General features: G+C 39.8%; 1 protein-coding gene across 1 annotated transcript; it reads right to left on the bottom strand.

Annotated features, from left to right (window-relative positions):
* Positions 1 to 4,743: 4,743 nt before the first annotated feature.
* Positions 4,744 to 16,899, bottom strand: RpS25 (ribosomal protein S25). The gene is made up of 4 exons (XM_053790416.2): positions 16,767 to 16,899; positions 6,780 to 6,887; positions 5,504 to 5,669; positions 4,744 to 4,836 (listed from the first exon to the last, which is right to left on the bottom strand). Exons 1-4 carry the CDS (start codon positions 16,767 to 16,769, stop codon positions 4,766 to 4,768), a joined length of 348 nt encoding a protein of 115 aa, XP_053646391.1. The 5' UTR covers positions 16,770 to 16,899; the 3' UTR covers positions 4,744 to 4,765.
* Positions 16,900 to 16,925: the final 26 nt, after the last annotated feature.

Here is a 16,925-nt window from a genome sequence, read left to right as displayed (position 1 = left end):
GGAAAGGGAGAACAATGGCAGATTTCCACAGCTGGGGAAGAACTCCTTGTGTCCAAATAAGATTGAAGAGGTGTAAGAGGACTACAAGGGCTGACTGATGTAAATGTTGTAACATACGAATATGAATGTTGTCAGGTCCAGCTGCCAATGATCGGCAAGCTGAGAGTGTTGCCTCCAGTTCCTGAAGTGTAAAAGGCACATTATACTGTTCTTCTCTGAGAGAAGAAAAGTCCAAGGGTACTAACTCTCTGGCAGACTTTGAGGAAAGAAACGAGGGGCATAGATGGAGCCCCCGGGAAATACGGACCAGATGAGTGCCAATTTCAATGGCAACGTCAAGAGGGTTTGCTACATCAATACCGGCGGCCCGTAGAACAGGAGCCGGGTCAGGAGAGTATTTACCACTCAATTTCCTCACTTTTTTCCAGACTGCACTCATAGAGGAAGCAGAGGTGATGGTGGAAACATAGTCTCGCCAGCAAGTGCGTTTAGCATCACGGATGACACGGCGAGCGATCGCACGCTTCTGCTTAAAATCAAGAAGTCTCTCATTGGTTCTATTGTATCGGTACCTGCCCCATGCAGCACGTTTCAAACGTACTGCACGAGCACAAGCAGGAGACCACCAAGGCACGCACTTTTGAGAATGCCTACCTGAGGTTTGGGATATAGAATGAGAAGCTGCGGTATAAACTGACGTCGAGAAGAGGTGTAGGAGCTCATCAGTGGAGGATGAAGAAGGAACCTCACTAAAAGCAGTGAGTTGCAAGTAAAGGTCCCAATTTGCCAGATCAAATTGCCAGCGAGGGCTACAAAAAAGTGGTGAATATGAAGGAGAAGTAAGACAGATTGGAAAATGATCGCTGTCATGTAAGTCCGGTAGAACAGACCAGGTGAAGTCTAGTGCAGTGGAGGAAGAGCAGACTGATAGATCGATGCAAGAGAGACTGAGTACGAGGATCAAAATGGGTGGGAGTACCCGTATTTAAAACATGGAGGGGGTGAGAGGCGAGAAAAGCCTCCAACTGGATACCATGTGAGTCACAATGAGACCCCCCCAGAGGAAATGGTGGGCGTTAAAATCACCAAGTAACAGAAGTGGTGTTAAGGATGAAACGAGAAAGGCAAAATCTGGGATAGAAAATGCTAGAGGAGAGAGATATAAAGAACATATTGTAAACCACTTATTAAAGTGGATACGGGCTGCAGTGTAATGCAGCGAGGTATGGACAAATAAAGGATCCAAAGAATACAATAAATTATAGCCAGAGATAGGTTGGAAAACAGCTGAGTGTAATTTTGGTTCTTGTAAGCAAGCACCAACAGGGGAAAACCTGGAAAGCAACATCTGAAGCTCACCCCGATTACCCCTCAAGCCGCGGATATTCCACTGTAAATGGGCCATGATTGGCAATGAAGAAAATACCAGGAATCCGTAGGGAAGGGCACCTACGGACTAGAGGGGTTAGAAAAGTCAACGTGTGGTGGCATTGGAAGACGTTCAAGTAGCAAAGGAATGGAGCGTTGTGAAAAATGGAGTTGTGGAAATGGAGGAGAGGGAAGAGAAGGAACAGGAGGTGGATCAGTGTCCATTGAAGGTTTAGTCTCTGCAATATATTCTGAAGTGGCTTCAAGTGTTTCTGAATTCAAAGATGTATGGGAGACAATATTGGAGGTAGAAGGAGGAGGGCGAGTAAAGATTGGGACAATAATGGATTGTACCAAAGTAGAGGGGGACGAAAGAGTGTAGGGGACTGGAGAAGAAGTGTGGGAGGGGACAGAAGAGGCAGAAACCTGGGAGGTGGCAGAAGAGGGAGAAACTTGGGAGGGGACGGGATTGGAAGGCATAGTACGAGGAGGAGGGTGAACCTCCACACTTGTAATAGAGTCAGAGAGAGGGGAAGAACTAGGCACAGAGACTGGAAAGGTAAAATGCTGAGGTGGAAGAAGGGAAGGAAGGGGCAAAGAAGATTTGAGCAATGTGGATTTTTTGGACTTCTGAGAAGTAGAGGGGCGATTGGTATAAGGTGTTGTACGAGGTCTTGTCGATACCGGGGCTTGTGAGAAAGGACGCGAAGATGTGAGAACAGACCGAGTTGTAGTCGGGACATCAGAGCCAAGGACAGCAAAAGGATTAGATGCTGGAGTGGCTATGGGAGGGGTAACAACAGAGGAGACTGCAGAAGATGGGACCCCAGAAGTGGGGGGGACGTTTTGAAACACGAGAATAAGAAACACGGGGTAGTCTTCCTTGGAGGCGGAGATGAGTAACTGCCATAGCATAAGGGAGACCTTCTGCCTCTTAGAGGCAACGGATCTCACGCTCATCTAAGTAGACCTGGCAACGACAAGAGTACGAAGGGCGAGCCTCATTACAATTAAGGCAAGATGGAGGTTGACTGCAAGATGTATTAGAATGGTCGTCGGCACCACAGACTGGGCATTCAGCTATAGATCTGCAATATTTCGCTGGGTGACCAAAACGCCAGCAATTTCTACTGTTGCGGTGTAGGGATCACCTTTCGAACTTGTAACCGATGTCCCACGACATAAACAGAGGACAGGATCATGAGCTTGGGTAGCATTCTGGACAGTGACGATGCGCGTACCGCTCTTGAGAGCATGAAATGAAATACCTCTACCAACATGGCACAGGAGCGCTTTGCCAATACTATGGCCAGAAAGATAGGCAGAAGTCGTCGGACTTAAAGTAAAGAATTTAGTCTATTGTGTGGTCCGAAACTGAGCGTGGAGAGGGAGTGCATGACGTGTCGGTCTTTTCTGAGTAGAATGGGAAGGTAACGAAGGAACATCATCAGGAGATTGTCGTTAGCATTTAGGAGTAGGACCGGAGTTGGTCCGTCGTGAAATGGGCTGGCGATTCGAAAATTGCCGTACCGTAGAGGGAGAGGCCGGAAGCGTAGTCAAAGGAGAGCGGAGGTCAGACAAATCTAAAGTCAGTCGAAGCCCTGGTACCTGAAGTGGGTGAGGAAACAGCACCAGCAAGAGGTACAGGGGCATCAGGAGTGTCCGAAGAGTGGTCAAAAAACAAGGCAGGGTCAGAATGGGGTGCGGTATCAAGAAGGGGCCCGGGGGTAGTGGGTTCATGGACTGGGTTCTCCATGGTTAGGTTACTCCTTTGCTTTTTAAGAAAAAAAAAAAAAAAAAAAAAAAAAAAAAGGGGGGGGGAGCGTGGAGGAATAGTTCCCAGGAGGAATGAAAGGGCTGGAAATCTCCCTCTGCGCCCAAGAGGACCTCAGCACCGCTAGTAACGCAGATGCAGCATGGAACCCATGCCATACCCTACCCTTCATGCCAGTAAACCAGCAATCCGGGATAGCAACCTCACATCTGCCGAGTTACCTCGGTGGACAAAAGAGAGGGCGGCCGGATATCCGCCACAAAGCATACCTCCTTCGGCCACCACCCTCGGAATCCGAAAGGTGGCTTCCAGAGATACACCTGTCGCCCGAAAGACACCCAAAGCCACTCTCCAGGATACCGGAGAGGGATCGGGACATCCCCAGGCGATCCAGATTCCACGGCAAACTACACCACCGCCAAGAACCTCAACAGAATGGGATGGACCCTGGTACCCTTTCCCCTACCTAGAAACTAGCATGCCTGTGGGAAAAATCCCAAAGGCCAAAAAGAGGAAGGGGTGGGGAGGAGGAGGAAAGGGAAAAGGGGAGGATGGGATAGGGAAGGGGGGATTGGGGGGTAATTAAGTTTGGTCTGAGGAAGGAGACCGACAGGTCTAATTCCTCAGACCAAGAGCCTCTTCACCACACCAAGGAGCCCCCCTTGAAGAGGAACTGGAGCATAGACCAATTCCCTAGATCAAGAGCCCCTCACCAGCATCAAGGAACCTTTTTTGAGGGAGGAGAGCAGGAACTTCGGTTCAATTCTACTTAGGATGTCCAGTTCCTTGGGTCACCAGCCCCTAATCAATGAACTTCCCATGAGGGGACCATGCAAGTTATTATTATTATAATCAAAAAGAAGTGCTAAACCATGCATGTGGGGTTCCATTTGGAGTCCTAGACCTGCTGAAATTAAACATTAGTGTTTTAGCCAATTTAACCAATGTCAAGATGCTCCCCAATGCAAGCTTGCTGAGGTAATTCCATTCATGGGGGAGCACTTAACCCAAAGGGGATCATACAGTACTAGGGGGAATCTTAAGGTATTCAGGTTCAGTCCAAGGTAGGTTCAATTCCCCAGTTCAAGAACCCCTTTTACTGACTTGTGAACACAAGCAGGCAGACTACTACCCACTGTATGAAAACCATTGTGTGCTATACATGATGGGTGCTAAACCCATAAGAATTATATTGCACCTGTAAAACTGAAATTTAGGCTTTTAGGTTTATCTTACAATTGCCAGATCAGTAATATAATCATGGGGAAGCACTAAACCCATAGGACTATACAGCACCTGGGGGGGGGGAGAGAAATGGAAGGTATTCAGGGAACTGGAGCAGACCTAATTCCCTAGATCAAGAGCCCCTCACCAGCATCAAGGAACCTCCCTTGAGGGGCCAATCAAAAGTAGCATTGCAAGTGCCAACTTAGGAATATTTACAATTCATTCAAAATTCAAGCAGATTATTTTTGAGTATTTTTACAATTAAAGCTATGCAACAAACTCACAAGGGTCATACAGTGCTGCTTAAAGAGAAGTACATTATTGTACAGTACATAATAAAGCCATTCAATTATTCAGGAATAAGAGAAAGATAATTAATTTGAAAAATTTATTTTTCTAATCTTCAGATTTGGTGGTTCGTGTGTAGACTACCTGTGCATGGTGCTTCACAACTTGTCGAATGAGGCCTGAAAAAGAATAAACTTCTTATATAAAACTTCTTAAAACTATCTCTTCACATTTTAAAAATCATACCAACTGACAAAAAGTAAACAATATAAATGCATTACCAGCATCTTTTCAGTTTTAATCAAGCGCTAAGACGCCTGCATTAAAGGTACCCCATTTGCCTTTTTGATACTACTGTACTGCATTATCCAGAATTATCATTATCTAGTGGTACTAAGGGAAACCTAGTACAGTATGTATATAAATCCATGAAGGTGAATGTAACATTTTCAATCTGAACCTCCCACTGGAAAATAATTTTTCTTCTATATACCAGCCATCTCTCACCAATGTAGGGTGACCCAACAAAGAGGAAAATGCTTTCACCATCATTCATTCACTGTCTTGAGAAAAGTACATTGACATCAAAGTTCAGATGACCATTCAAAATACCTTAACCCCATCCATCCTTCATGGTATAGGTACTCTACTTCTCACCTCCAGGACTCAGTCCAGAGTTGTTTACAATAAAAGCAAAGGGTTTGTTGGAAATCCCCCCTCCCCTTACATATAGTGGGAGGCAGCAGCAGGAAGACCTAGATATATATCAGGAATGGTATATGCTAAATGGTTACTGAAATTTCAAGATAAAAAAAAAAAACTTCTGTTAAGAGTTAAGCTACTCACCTTTATTTTGAAGCTCATCAAGGGCACGACGGGCCAAAGATCCTGTAATTTTAAGTCTTTCACTAACAACTGAGGGAGTGATGAGCTTGTAAGAGGGCACTTCCTTATAAAGCTTGTCATAAGTAGGCTTGTCAAATAACACAAGGTTGTTCAACTTATCACGGACCTGCAAATACATAGTGTATAAATAATAATTCTTTGTTACAACCTTTCCTAAATACTTTTGTTAGCATTTATCTCTGGCTACCACTAGTATGTATTTGAAACAACTATCTGATTAGATAAACTCCAAGTGTGTGTGTTTTTTTTTTTAACTTTTCTAACATCAGTCATTTTCCCCATGAAGATGAGGTGACCAAGAAATGCCTTCACTATCTTCCACTCACTAGTAGAAGGCCATCACAATTCATCTAACCCTTAGACCTGCAACATCCCCTCCCATTCTTCAAAATGCAGGTATGTACTGTAACGTGCTTCCAACTTCCAGAAATGGTATTTCTGAATGTCTATACGTTACCCTGCTCACACTGGACAACCTATAAAAAAACACCTAGTACATTCCTGCTGGATTCTTAAGCCCCTACTACTCAAAACTTTAAATCCTCTTCCTCATAAATCCATCCACCCTGGATTTATGAACCCTCTTTTTCAACCTATCTTATTTCATCCCTTCTAAATGACTGAACCATCTCAACCACTCCACTCTGAACTACTAGGCACAGAAAGACTCAAAACTCAAAAGGTATATATCACTACATGATCTAACCTATGCACATTTTGTGTTTCAACATTTATTACATACAGCTAAAACGGTACAGTACTGCACTGTATTAGTAAATTATCTTAGTTGTAGACAGAATAAGTTAACAAAGGAATTTTAATAGTTTGTTGAAAGAAGACTTAATTATATTAACCAATAATCCACATCATGAGCAATTACTAGTTACAGCATTACATTGATATAAAATTCTATAAATATCAAAATACTGAAAATACTGTACTACACAAACCATACCACGGGCAGGGATAGAACCCGCGATCAGTCTCCTATGGTGTAGAAATATACCTAGTTGGACGAATCTTATTGTGGCTTGCTGGTCCAGTGCCTAACGCGACGGTCTGGAGTTTTGACTCTCTCTGATTGTGGGTTCTATCCCCACCCGTGGTATGGTTTGTTTGCAATTGTGTCATTACAATTTCGTGAGTCATGTACTGTACTACACTTTTTCACCTGAAAGTAAAAATACTTTCAACAAAACCAAAGTACAGCACTAACCTTTCCTTTTGACCACTTCTTCTTCTTGGCCTTTCCACCACCTCCTCCTTCCTTCTTTTTGGCAGTTTGCTTTGCAGGCTGCTTAGCCTTTGTATCCTTCTTGGGTGGCTGAAAGAAAGCAAAACAAAATACTTACACAGCACAGAAGTATTGTACATACATGCTTTTATAGCTTTTAATATACAACATTTGCAATTCATCTTCAGGATTTAACTATCTTTGCAGCCTGGTCTGTGGTTAGACTCCTCTGTTAAGTGCCTAGAGTCAACCAGCCTGCTGCTGCTATCTGAAGGATACCTAAATCATGCTTGTGGGGTCACCATTTAGGCCTTGTTCTAGACCAGGCCATTGCTGGGGAAGCACTACACCCATAGGGATCATGAAGTTAAATTTGTTCTGGAAATATTTCATATATCAGCTAGTAGAAAGAGAAGTCTTGGGCTGTGGATATTATGTGAATTCTAGCTGTTCCCAGGACAACCCTGCTCTTCACTGGGTTTACTATATACTTCCTATATCTATCAGTACTATATATATATATACAGTATTATCATGTGCAAATTTCCCTTTGTTCCTGCAAGAGTACACAAGTGCTTTGAGGGGTGCTAAACAGTTTAGAAGTTTTAAACATCAAATCTATACGGAAAGTACAAAATGTACATCTTCCCATTATATTTCTCGTGCCTTGAACAGAACTATGACCAGAGAACATATTAAATGTGAAAGTATATGTGATTTGAATAGTAGCACCATTCATACACTCATTTTTAAGGTGCTTAATTTTTTTTTTTTTTTAACATTTGCCTAATAATGCTCTCCAACATTGTCTCCAACTTTATCCTCACTTGATGGTACAGCTGCTCCAGTGAAGACATTATTAAACATATAAATAAGTGCTCCCTAGTATGTCTTCATGCAATACAGGTAAACCTATGATGTGTATTATTCATATGAGCGAGACTTCGGCAACATTTGGGTACATTTACTGTAGAAAACATTAAGCAGATTGAAGGGAGGCCTTGGGATGTGATTAATGAACAGAAGAAATGTTTTAGTGCCTGGAATGTCTACTGTATTAATTTTGGACTATTCTTAACTTGGATTTTTTTAATTTTGTGTAAAATTGGCCAAATTACCAACTTCTGTGCACTCTATAGGTAGTTCTCATATTTGTATGCAATCAATATAGAGGCATACCAATGAAATAGTTAAGAATTTGATCAAATGGAGCATTCTGAATTGGCTAAATGGAGCATTTGAATTGGCTTAAAACTGGATTCAGAGTAAGTGAAATCACTGGGTGTAAAACTGTTTTCTGAAACAGAGTGTAACTGAACCTACCAGGGGTAATAATTTGCTAGACCTAGTCTTGTCAAATAAGGAAACACTCGTGAATAATCTGGAGATCACTGAAGAGCTTGCCGCAAGTGATCACAAATCCATCACCTTTAGCATTAATTGGGAATGCAAGAATAATGATAATACAGTAAAAATCCCCGATTTTCGTTCTGCCGATTATAATGGACTTAGGGAACATCTGTCTAATCTTGATTGGGGTTATCTAGCTAATGATTTTATTGACGATAATCATACTTATGAATATGAAGGGATCTGCTTTTATGATTGTTTTCTTAATAATGTACACAGTGCCCAGAGTATATACATTCCCCAGAGAGAAATTAGGTCTAATAATAACGATCCCAAATGGGTTAACAGGAGGCTAAAGCATCTATTAGGGGAGAAAAGGGGAATTTATAGGCACATCAGAAGAGGAGAGGTTAACCTTACTGACCAATATGTTCAGCTTAAAAGAGAAGTAAAAAAGGCGATTAGAAAGGCTAAACGTGACTATGAAATTAGAGTTGCTAATGAATCAAAGACTAATCCAAAGGGGTTCTTTCAAGTGTATAGGACGAAGGTGAAGGAAAAAGTAGGACCTCTGAAATCTGGGAATGGACAGCTGACGGATAATGAACTGGAAATGTGTTCCTTATTTAATAACTATTTTTTGTCAGTTTTTACACAGGAAGATGTAAATGAGATTCCAGTAATTAACAATTATTTAGTTCCTGATGAATTTAAGTTAACTAATATTACTGTCACGAGGGACATGGTTATTAAACAGATAGACAAACTGAAACAAAATAAGTCCCCGGGACCCGATGAGTTGTTTTCAAGGGTACTTAAGGAATGCAAGATGGAGCTTAGTCAGCCATTAACGAGTGTATTCAATGCGTCCATCCTTACCAGTGTTGTGCCAGAGATGTGGAAGATGGCTAATGTGGTTCCTATATTCAAATCAGGGGATAAGTCCACTCCTTCAAATTACCGTCCAATAAGCCTGACATCTATAGTGGGCAAGTTATTAGAATCAATTATAGCTGACATTATCAGAAGTCACCTTGAAGAGCATAACTTGATAAATGAATCTCAGCATGGATTCACGAGAGGTCGTTCCTGCCTGACAAACTTACTGACGTTCTTCAATAGAACATTTGAGGCAGTTGACAGTGATAAGGAATATGATATTGTTTATTTGGATTTTAGTAAAGCCTTCGACAGAGTACCTCACAAGAGACTCTTAAGAAAAGTGGCAGCTCATGGTATAGGAGGTAAAGTTCTAGCATGGATTGAGGCATGGCTTACCAATAGAAAGCAGAGAGTTACCATTAATGGAGTGAAATCTGAATGGGGATTAGTCACTAGTGGCGTTCCACAAGGATCAGTTTTAGGCCCTCTCTTGTTCATAATTTACATTAATGACCTTGATGAAGGGATTACTAGTGACATGAGTAAGTTTGCTGATGATACAAAGATAGGCCGTATAATTCACTCTGAGGAGGATATCAATGAACTCCAGGACGATTTGAACAAATTAATGTCTTGGTCTGAGAAATGGCAGATGAAGTTTAATGTGGATAAGTGTAAGGTACTTGCCCTTGGTAATGAAAATAACCCTCGAAGCTATAATCTAGGTGAAGTAGAGCTTGGTCATACAGAATGTGAAAAAGACTTGGGAGTCATGGTAAGCAGAAATCTAAAGCCAAGACAGCAGTGCCTCAGTGTGCACAACAAGGCCAACAGATTACTTGGATTTATCTCAAGAAGTATAAGTAACAGAAGCCCAAAAGTTATTTTACAGCTCTATACATCACTAGTGAGGCCTCATTTAGATTATGCTGCTCAGTTTTGGTCCCCTTACTACAGGATGGACATAGACTCATTAGAGAACATACAGAGAAGAATGACTAAAATGATTTACTGTGTAAGGAACCTCCCGTATGAAGATAGACTTAAAGCCTTAAATCTCCACTCTCTGGAGAGGCGTAGAATGAGGGGAGATATCATTGAAGTGTATAAGTGGATGATGGGCATAAACAAGGGAGACATTAATAAAGTACTGAGGGTGTCGAACCAGGTAAGAACAAGGAATAATGGATTTAAGTTGGATAAATTTAGATTTAGAAAGGACATAGGTAAGTACTGGTTTTCTAACAGAGTTGTAGATGCGTGGAACAGTCTTCCCAGTGGGGTGATAGAGGCTAGGACCTTGGGTAGCTTTAAGAAGAGACTGGGCAAATATATGAGCGGGAGGGGCTGGGTTTGATTGGTGTTGGGGGGTGCGGGAGTTATTTCTTGAGTAGCTTTAGGTAGATGTCGTTTTGATAAGGACCAGCCTCGTATGGGCCAGTAGGCCTTCTGCAGTGTTCCTACATTCTTATGTTCTTAAACTGTGCCAGCCAGTAACTTTGCATCAGCGTAATTTCACAAGTTTTTCATCAAATTTCACGCTTTTCGTGTCATTACCTTTGGAAATTGATTTCATTTTTTTTTTTTTTTAAATGTGGACACTGCAATATTATTATTATTTTTGGTGTGTGTGTGTGTGTGTGGGGGGGGGGATGGGGTCTGGACTGTGAAAGGATTAAAATGAGGGCGACAGATCACTCGAATTGAAACTAACTACATTATGAAGCAAGCTGTAGATCCATATACTTGGTCATTGATTAAAATTAAAATTTAGAATTTAATAGAGCAAGCCCTTTTTGTTTCAGCGATTCAATTATAAAACCATTTGGTAATAAAAAGAAACTGTTGCTTAATAAAAACAACTCCCACTAAATTTTTTAATTAAAAAGTTTAAATCAGTTTAAACTACTGTTGTAAATTGGCCAACCTGCTCCTATCATTAAATACACACAATCTAACCTAACATGAACATGTCTACAAACACAGAACATATCTTTCACAATTTTTCTTAATCACATGCAATTCCTTTAATGTTACTCTTTAATATTTTGTCTTTTATTGGTGATTATGTCTTGCAGGCAATATATGAAGCAAACCATCTAGTATTAGACCAACTGGTATTATATCAGAGTCGATCAGTAATAAAAAATAAATTAAATACTGCTGAAAATATCTAACCAATGGTTTGGCAAGCCTTTCAATGGAAGTGCCTTGATAATGGTGAGCAGCTCTTGATCCAAGGAACTGGACTTATTCTCCTTTCCTGACTCAAACCTAAATGACTCCCATTCTACAAGCTTCTCACCAAATGGAAACAAGTCAATGGCTTTTTTTGGGTTATCTACAAAATATACAGGTTACTGGGTATGATAATTTTAACTGTGCGCCTAAACTTACTAGGAATGTAATTGTTTGTACATGTACCTAAATACTTACTAGGAATGTAATTGTTTGTACATGTACCTAAATACTTACTAGGAATGTAATTGTTTGTACATGTACCTAAATACTTACTAGGAATGTAATTGTGTACATGTACCTAAATACTTACTAGGAATGTAATTGTGTACATGTACCTAAATACTTACTAGGAATGTAATTGTGTACATCCCAAATCTGCACACAGAAATCACTCCCTACGAAAGTAAAAGACTGGGCAGGCGATGCAAAATGCCCCCAATAAAAAGTAGGGGAGCCACTGGTACACTAAGGGAAAACACCATAAGTGTCCGGGGCCCAAAACTGTTCAACAGCCTCCCATCAAGCATTAGGGGAATTGCCAATAAACCCCTGGCTGCCTTCAAGAGAGAGCTGGACAGATACCTAAAGTCAGTGCCGGATCAGCCGGGCTGTGGCTCGTACGTTGGACTGCGTGTGGCCAGCAGTAACAGCCTAGTTGATCAGGCCCTGATCCATCAGGAGGCCTGGTCATGGACCGGGCCGCGGGGGCGTTGATCCCCGGAATAACCTCCAGGTAAGTACCTTAATACTTACTAGGAATGTAATTGTGTGCATGTACCTAAATACTTACTAGGAATGTAATTGTGTACATGAACCTAAATACTTACTAGGAATGTAATTGTGTACATATACCTAAATACTTACTAGGAATGTAATTGTGTACATGTACCTAAACTAGGAATGTAAATAGTGTGCTGAAAATATCTAGCCTAGACAGAACTCGCAGCAATGGTTTTAAGTTGGAAAAATTCAGATTCAGGAAAGATATAGGAAAGTACTGGTTTGGTAATAGAGTTGTGGATGAGTGGAACAAACTCCCAAGTACAGTTATAGAGGCCAGAACGTTGTGTAGCTTTAAAAATAGGTTGGATAAATACACGAGTGGATGTGGGTGGGTGTGAGTTGGACCTGATAGCTTGTGCTACCAGGTCGGTTGCCGTGTTCCTCCCTTAAGTCAATGTGACCTGACCTGACTAGGTTGGGTGCATTGGCTTAAGCCGGTAGGAGACTTGGACCTGCCTCGCATGGGCCAGTAGGCCTGCTGCAGTGTTCCTTCGTTCTTATGTTCTTAATTGTGTACATGTACCTAAATACTTACTAGGAATGTTATTGTGTACATGAACCTAAATACTTACTAGGAATGTTATTGTGTACATATACCTAAATACTCACTAGGAATGTAATTGTGTACATGTACCTAAATACTTACTAGGAATGTTATTGTGTACATGTACCTAAATACTTACTAGGAATGTTATTGTATACATGTACCTAAATACTTACTAGGAATGTAATTGTGTACATGTACCTAAATACTTACTAGGAGTTACTGTGTACATGTACCTAAATACTTACTAGGAATGTTATTGTGTACATGTACCTAAATACTTACTAGGAGTTATTGTGTACATGTACCTAAATACTTACTAGGAATGTTATTGTGTACATGTACCTAAATACTTACTAGGAATGTAATTGTGTACATGTACTAAATACTTACTAGGAATGTAATTGTGTACATGTACCTAAATACTTACTAGGAATGTAATTGTATACATGTACCTAAATACTTACTAGGAATGTTATTGTGTACATGTACCTAAATACTTACTAGGAATGTTATTGTGTACATGTACCTAAATACTTACTAGGAATGTAATTGTGTACATGTACCTAAATACTTACTAGGAATGTAATTGTGTACATGTACCTAAATATTTTTTTTTTTTTTATTATCACACCGGCCGATTCCCACCAAGGCAGGGTGGCCCGAAAAAGAAAAAATTCACCATCATTCACTCCATCACTGTCTTGCCAGAAGGGTGCTTTACACTACAGTTTTTAAACTGCAACATTAACACCCCTCCTAAATACTTACTAGGAATGTTATTGTGTACATGTACCTAAATACTTACTAGGAATGTAATTGTGTACATGTACCTAAATACTTACTAGGAATGTTATTGTGTACATGTACCTAAATACTTACTAGGAATGTAATTGTGTACATGTACCTAAATACTAGAAATGTTATTGTGTACATGTACCTAAATACTTACTAGGAATGTAACTGTGTACATGTACCTAAATACTTACTAGGAATGTAATTGTGTACATGTACCTAAATACTTACTAGGAATGTAATTGTGTACATGTACCTAAATACTTACTAGGAATGTAATTGTGTACATGTACCTAAATACTTACTAGGAATGTAATTGTGTACATGTACCTAAATACTTACTAGGAATTTAATTGTGTACATGTACCTAAATACTTACTAGGAATTTAATTGTGTACATGTACCTAAATACTTACTAGGAATGTAACTGTGTACATGTACCTAAATACTTACTAGGAATGTAATTGTGTACATGTACCTAAATACTTACTAGGAATGTAATTGTGTACATGTACCTAAATACTTACTAGGAATGTTATTGTGTACATGTACCTAAATATTTACTAGGAATGTAATTGTTTGTACATGTACCTAAATACTTACTAGGAATGTAATTGTGTACATGTACCTAAATACTTACTAGGAATGTAATTGTGTACATGTACCTAAATACTTACTAGGAATGTAATTGTGTACATGTACCTAAATACTTACTAGGAATGTAATTGTGTACATCCCAAATCTGCACACAGAAATCACTCCCTACGAAAGTAAAAGACTGGGCAGGCGATGCAAAATGCCCCCAATAAAAAGTAGGGGAGCCACTGGTACACTAAGGGAAAACACCATAAGTGTCCGGGGCCCAAAACTGTTCAACAGCCTCCCATCAAGCATTAGGGGAATTGCCAATAAACCCCTGGCTGCCTTCAAGAGAGAGCTGGACAGATACCTAAAGTCAGTGCCGGATCAGCCGGGCTGTGGCTCGTACGTTGGACTGCGTGTGGCCAGCAGTAACAGCCTAGTTGATCAGGCCCTGATCCATCAGGAGGCCTGGTCATGGACCGGGCCGTGGGGGCGTTGATCCCCGGAATAACCTCCAGGTAACCTCCAGGTATGTACCTTAATACTTACTAGGAATGTAATTGTGTGCATGTACCTAAATACTTACTAGGAATGTAATTGTGTACATGTACCTAAATACTTACTAGGAATGTAATTGTGTACATATACCTAAATACTTACTAGGAATGTAATTGTGTACATGTACCTAAACTAGGAAAGTAAATAGTGTGCTGAAAATATCTAGCCTAGACAGAACTCGCAGCAATGGTTTTAAGTTGGAAAAATTCAGATTCAGGAAAGATATAGGAAAGTACTGGTTTGGTAATAGAGTTGTGGATGAGTGGAACAAACTCCCAAGTACAGTTATAGAGGCCAGAACGTTGTGTAGCTTTAAAAATAGGTTGGATAAATACACGAGTGGATGTGGGTGGGTGTGAGTTGGACCTGATAGCTTGTGCTACCAGGTCGGTTGCCGTGTTCCTCCCTTAAGTCAATGTGACCTGACCTGACTAGGTTGGGTGCATTGGCTTAAGCCGGTAGGAGACTTGGACCTGCCTCGCATGGGCCAGTAGGCCTGCTGCAGTGTTCCTTCGTTCTTATGTTCTTAATTGTGTACATGTACCTAAATACTTACTAGGAATGTTATTGTGTACATGTACCTAAATACTTACTAGGAATGTTATTGTGTACATATACCTAAATACTCACTAGGAATGTAATTGTGTACATGTACCTAAATACTTACTAGGAATGTTATTGTGTACATGTACCTAAATACTTACTAGGAATGTTATTGTATACATGTACCTAAATACTTACTAGGAATGTAATTGTGTACATGTACCTAAATACTTACTAGGAGTTACTGTGTACATGTACCTAAATACTTACTAGGAATGTTATTGTGTACATGTACCTAAATACTTACTAGGAATGTTATTGTGTACATGTACCTAAATACTTACTAGGAATGTAATTGTGTACATGTACTAAATACTTACTAGGAATGTAATTGTGTACATGTACCTAAATACTTACTAGGAATGTAATTGTATACATGTACCTAAATACTTACTAGGAATGTTATTGTGTACATGTACCTAAATACTTACTAGGAATGTTATTGTGTACATGTACCTAAATACTTACTAGGAATGTAATTGTGTACATGTACCTAAATACTTACTAGGAATGTAATTGTGTACATGTACCTAAATACTTACTAGGAATGTTATTGTGTACATGTACCTAAATACTTACTAGGAATGTAATTGTGTACATGTACCTAAATACTTACTAGAAATGTTATTGTGTACATGTACCTAAATACTTACTAGGAATGTAACTGTGTACATGTACCTAAATACTTACTAGGAATGTAATTGTGTACATGTACCTAAATACTTACTAGGAATGTTATTGTGTACATGTACCTAAATACTTACTAGGAATGTAATTGTGTACATGTACCTAAATACTAGAAATGTTATTGTGTACATGTACCTAAATACTTACTAGGAATGTAACTGTGTACATGTACCTAAATACTTACTAGGAATGTAATTGTGTACATGTACCTAAATACTTACTAGGAATGTAATTGTGTACATGTACCTAAATACTTACTAGGAATGTAATTGTGTACATGTACCTAAATACTTACTAGGAATGTAATTGTGTACATGTACCTAAATACTTACTAGGAATTTAATTGTGTACGTGTACCTAAATACTTACTAGGAATGTAACTGTGTACATGTACCTAAATACTTACTAGGAATGTAATTGTGTACATGTACCTAAATACTTACTAGGAATGTTATTGTGTACATGTACCTAAATACTTACTAGGAATGTAACTGTGTACATGTACCTAAATACTAGGAATGTAATTGTGTACATGTACCTAAATCCTTACTAGGAATGTAATTGTGTACATGTACCTAAATACTTACTATGAATGTAGACCAGTGGCGCAAACTAAAGTGGCGTTACCTAAGTTAATACCTCGATTTAACTTTAAAAATATATACAGAAAAGGTCACGAGTGGGAATGAATAGGTGTTAATAGATCTTACTTAGCAAAGGTCTTAAAGTGTGGTGCAGTGTTCTTTTCTATTATGTCGGAATCTTAGCCAGACCCGACACGTGCTAACTAGTTACTTCCTTATTTTCACTAATATAATGAATATAACTTATATTTCCCCAGTTATTAATAACCTATATCACAATAAATGATGTTAAAACATACACGCAGCTAATGAAGGCTGATATACTTTCATTTTGCGCTAAATATTATGGTATAAACGTACCATACTAGTGATGTTGTTGTGGTCCGCAGAGAAGGTCCGTCTAGTTCGCTGATTGGTCGTCCCTGTGTCAGCCTCGCCCGCTGATTGGGTACCCCAACCTCGAGCTTGCTCGCTGATTGGTCCTCCAGCACCTTTAGACTTGTATCATGGTTCTTATTC

This window comes from Cherax quadricarinatus, chromosome 63 (genome assembly GCF_038502225.1).
Source record: "Cherax quadricarinatus isolate ZL_2023a chromosome 63, ASM3850222v1, whole genome shotgun sequence".
Taxonomy (NCBI): Eukaryota; Metazoa; Arthropoda; class Malacostraca; order Decapoda; family Parastacidae; genus Cherax; species Cherax quadricarinatus.
This window is presented reverse-complemented; position numbering and strand designations above follow the sequence as displayed.

Bases quoted from the DNA above. Each gene is read 5' to 3' on its own strand.
- RpS25 (XM_053790416.2), bottom strand. The intron at 5,670-6,779 runs GTTAGTGCTGTA...ATGTATTTGCAG, and splicing joins AGAAGTGGTCAAAAGGAAAG to GTCCGTGATAAGTTGAACAA. The intron at 4,837-5,503 runs GTGAGTAGCTTA...ATTCTTTTTCAG, and splicing joins TGATGAGCTTCAAAATAAAG to GCCTCATTCGACAAGTTGTG.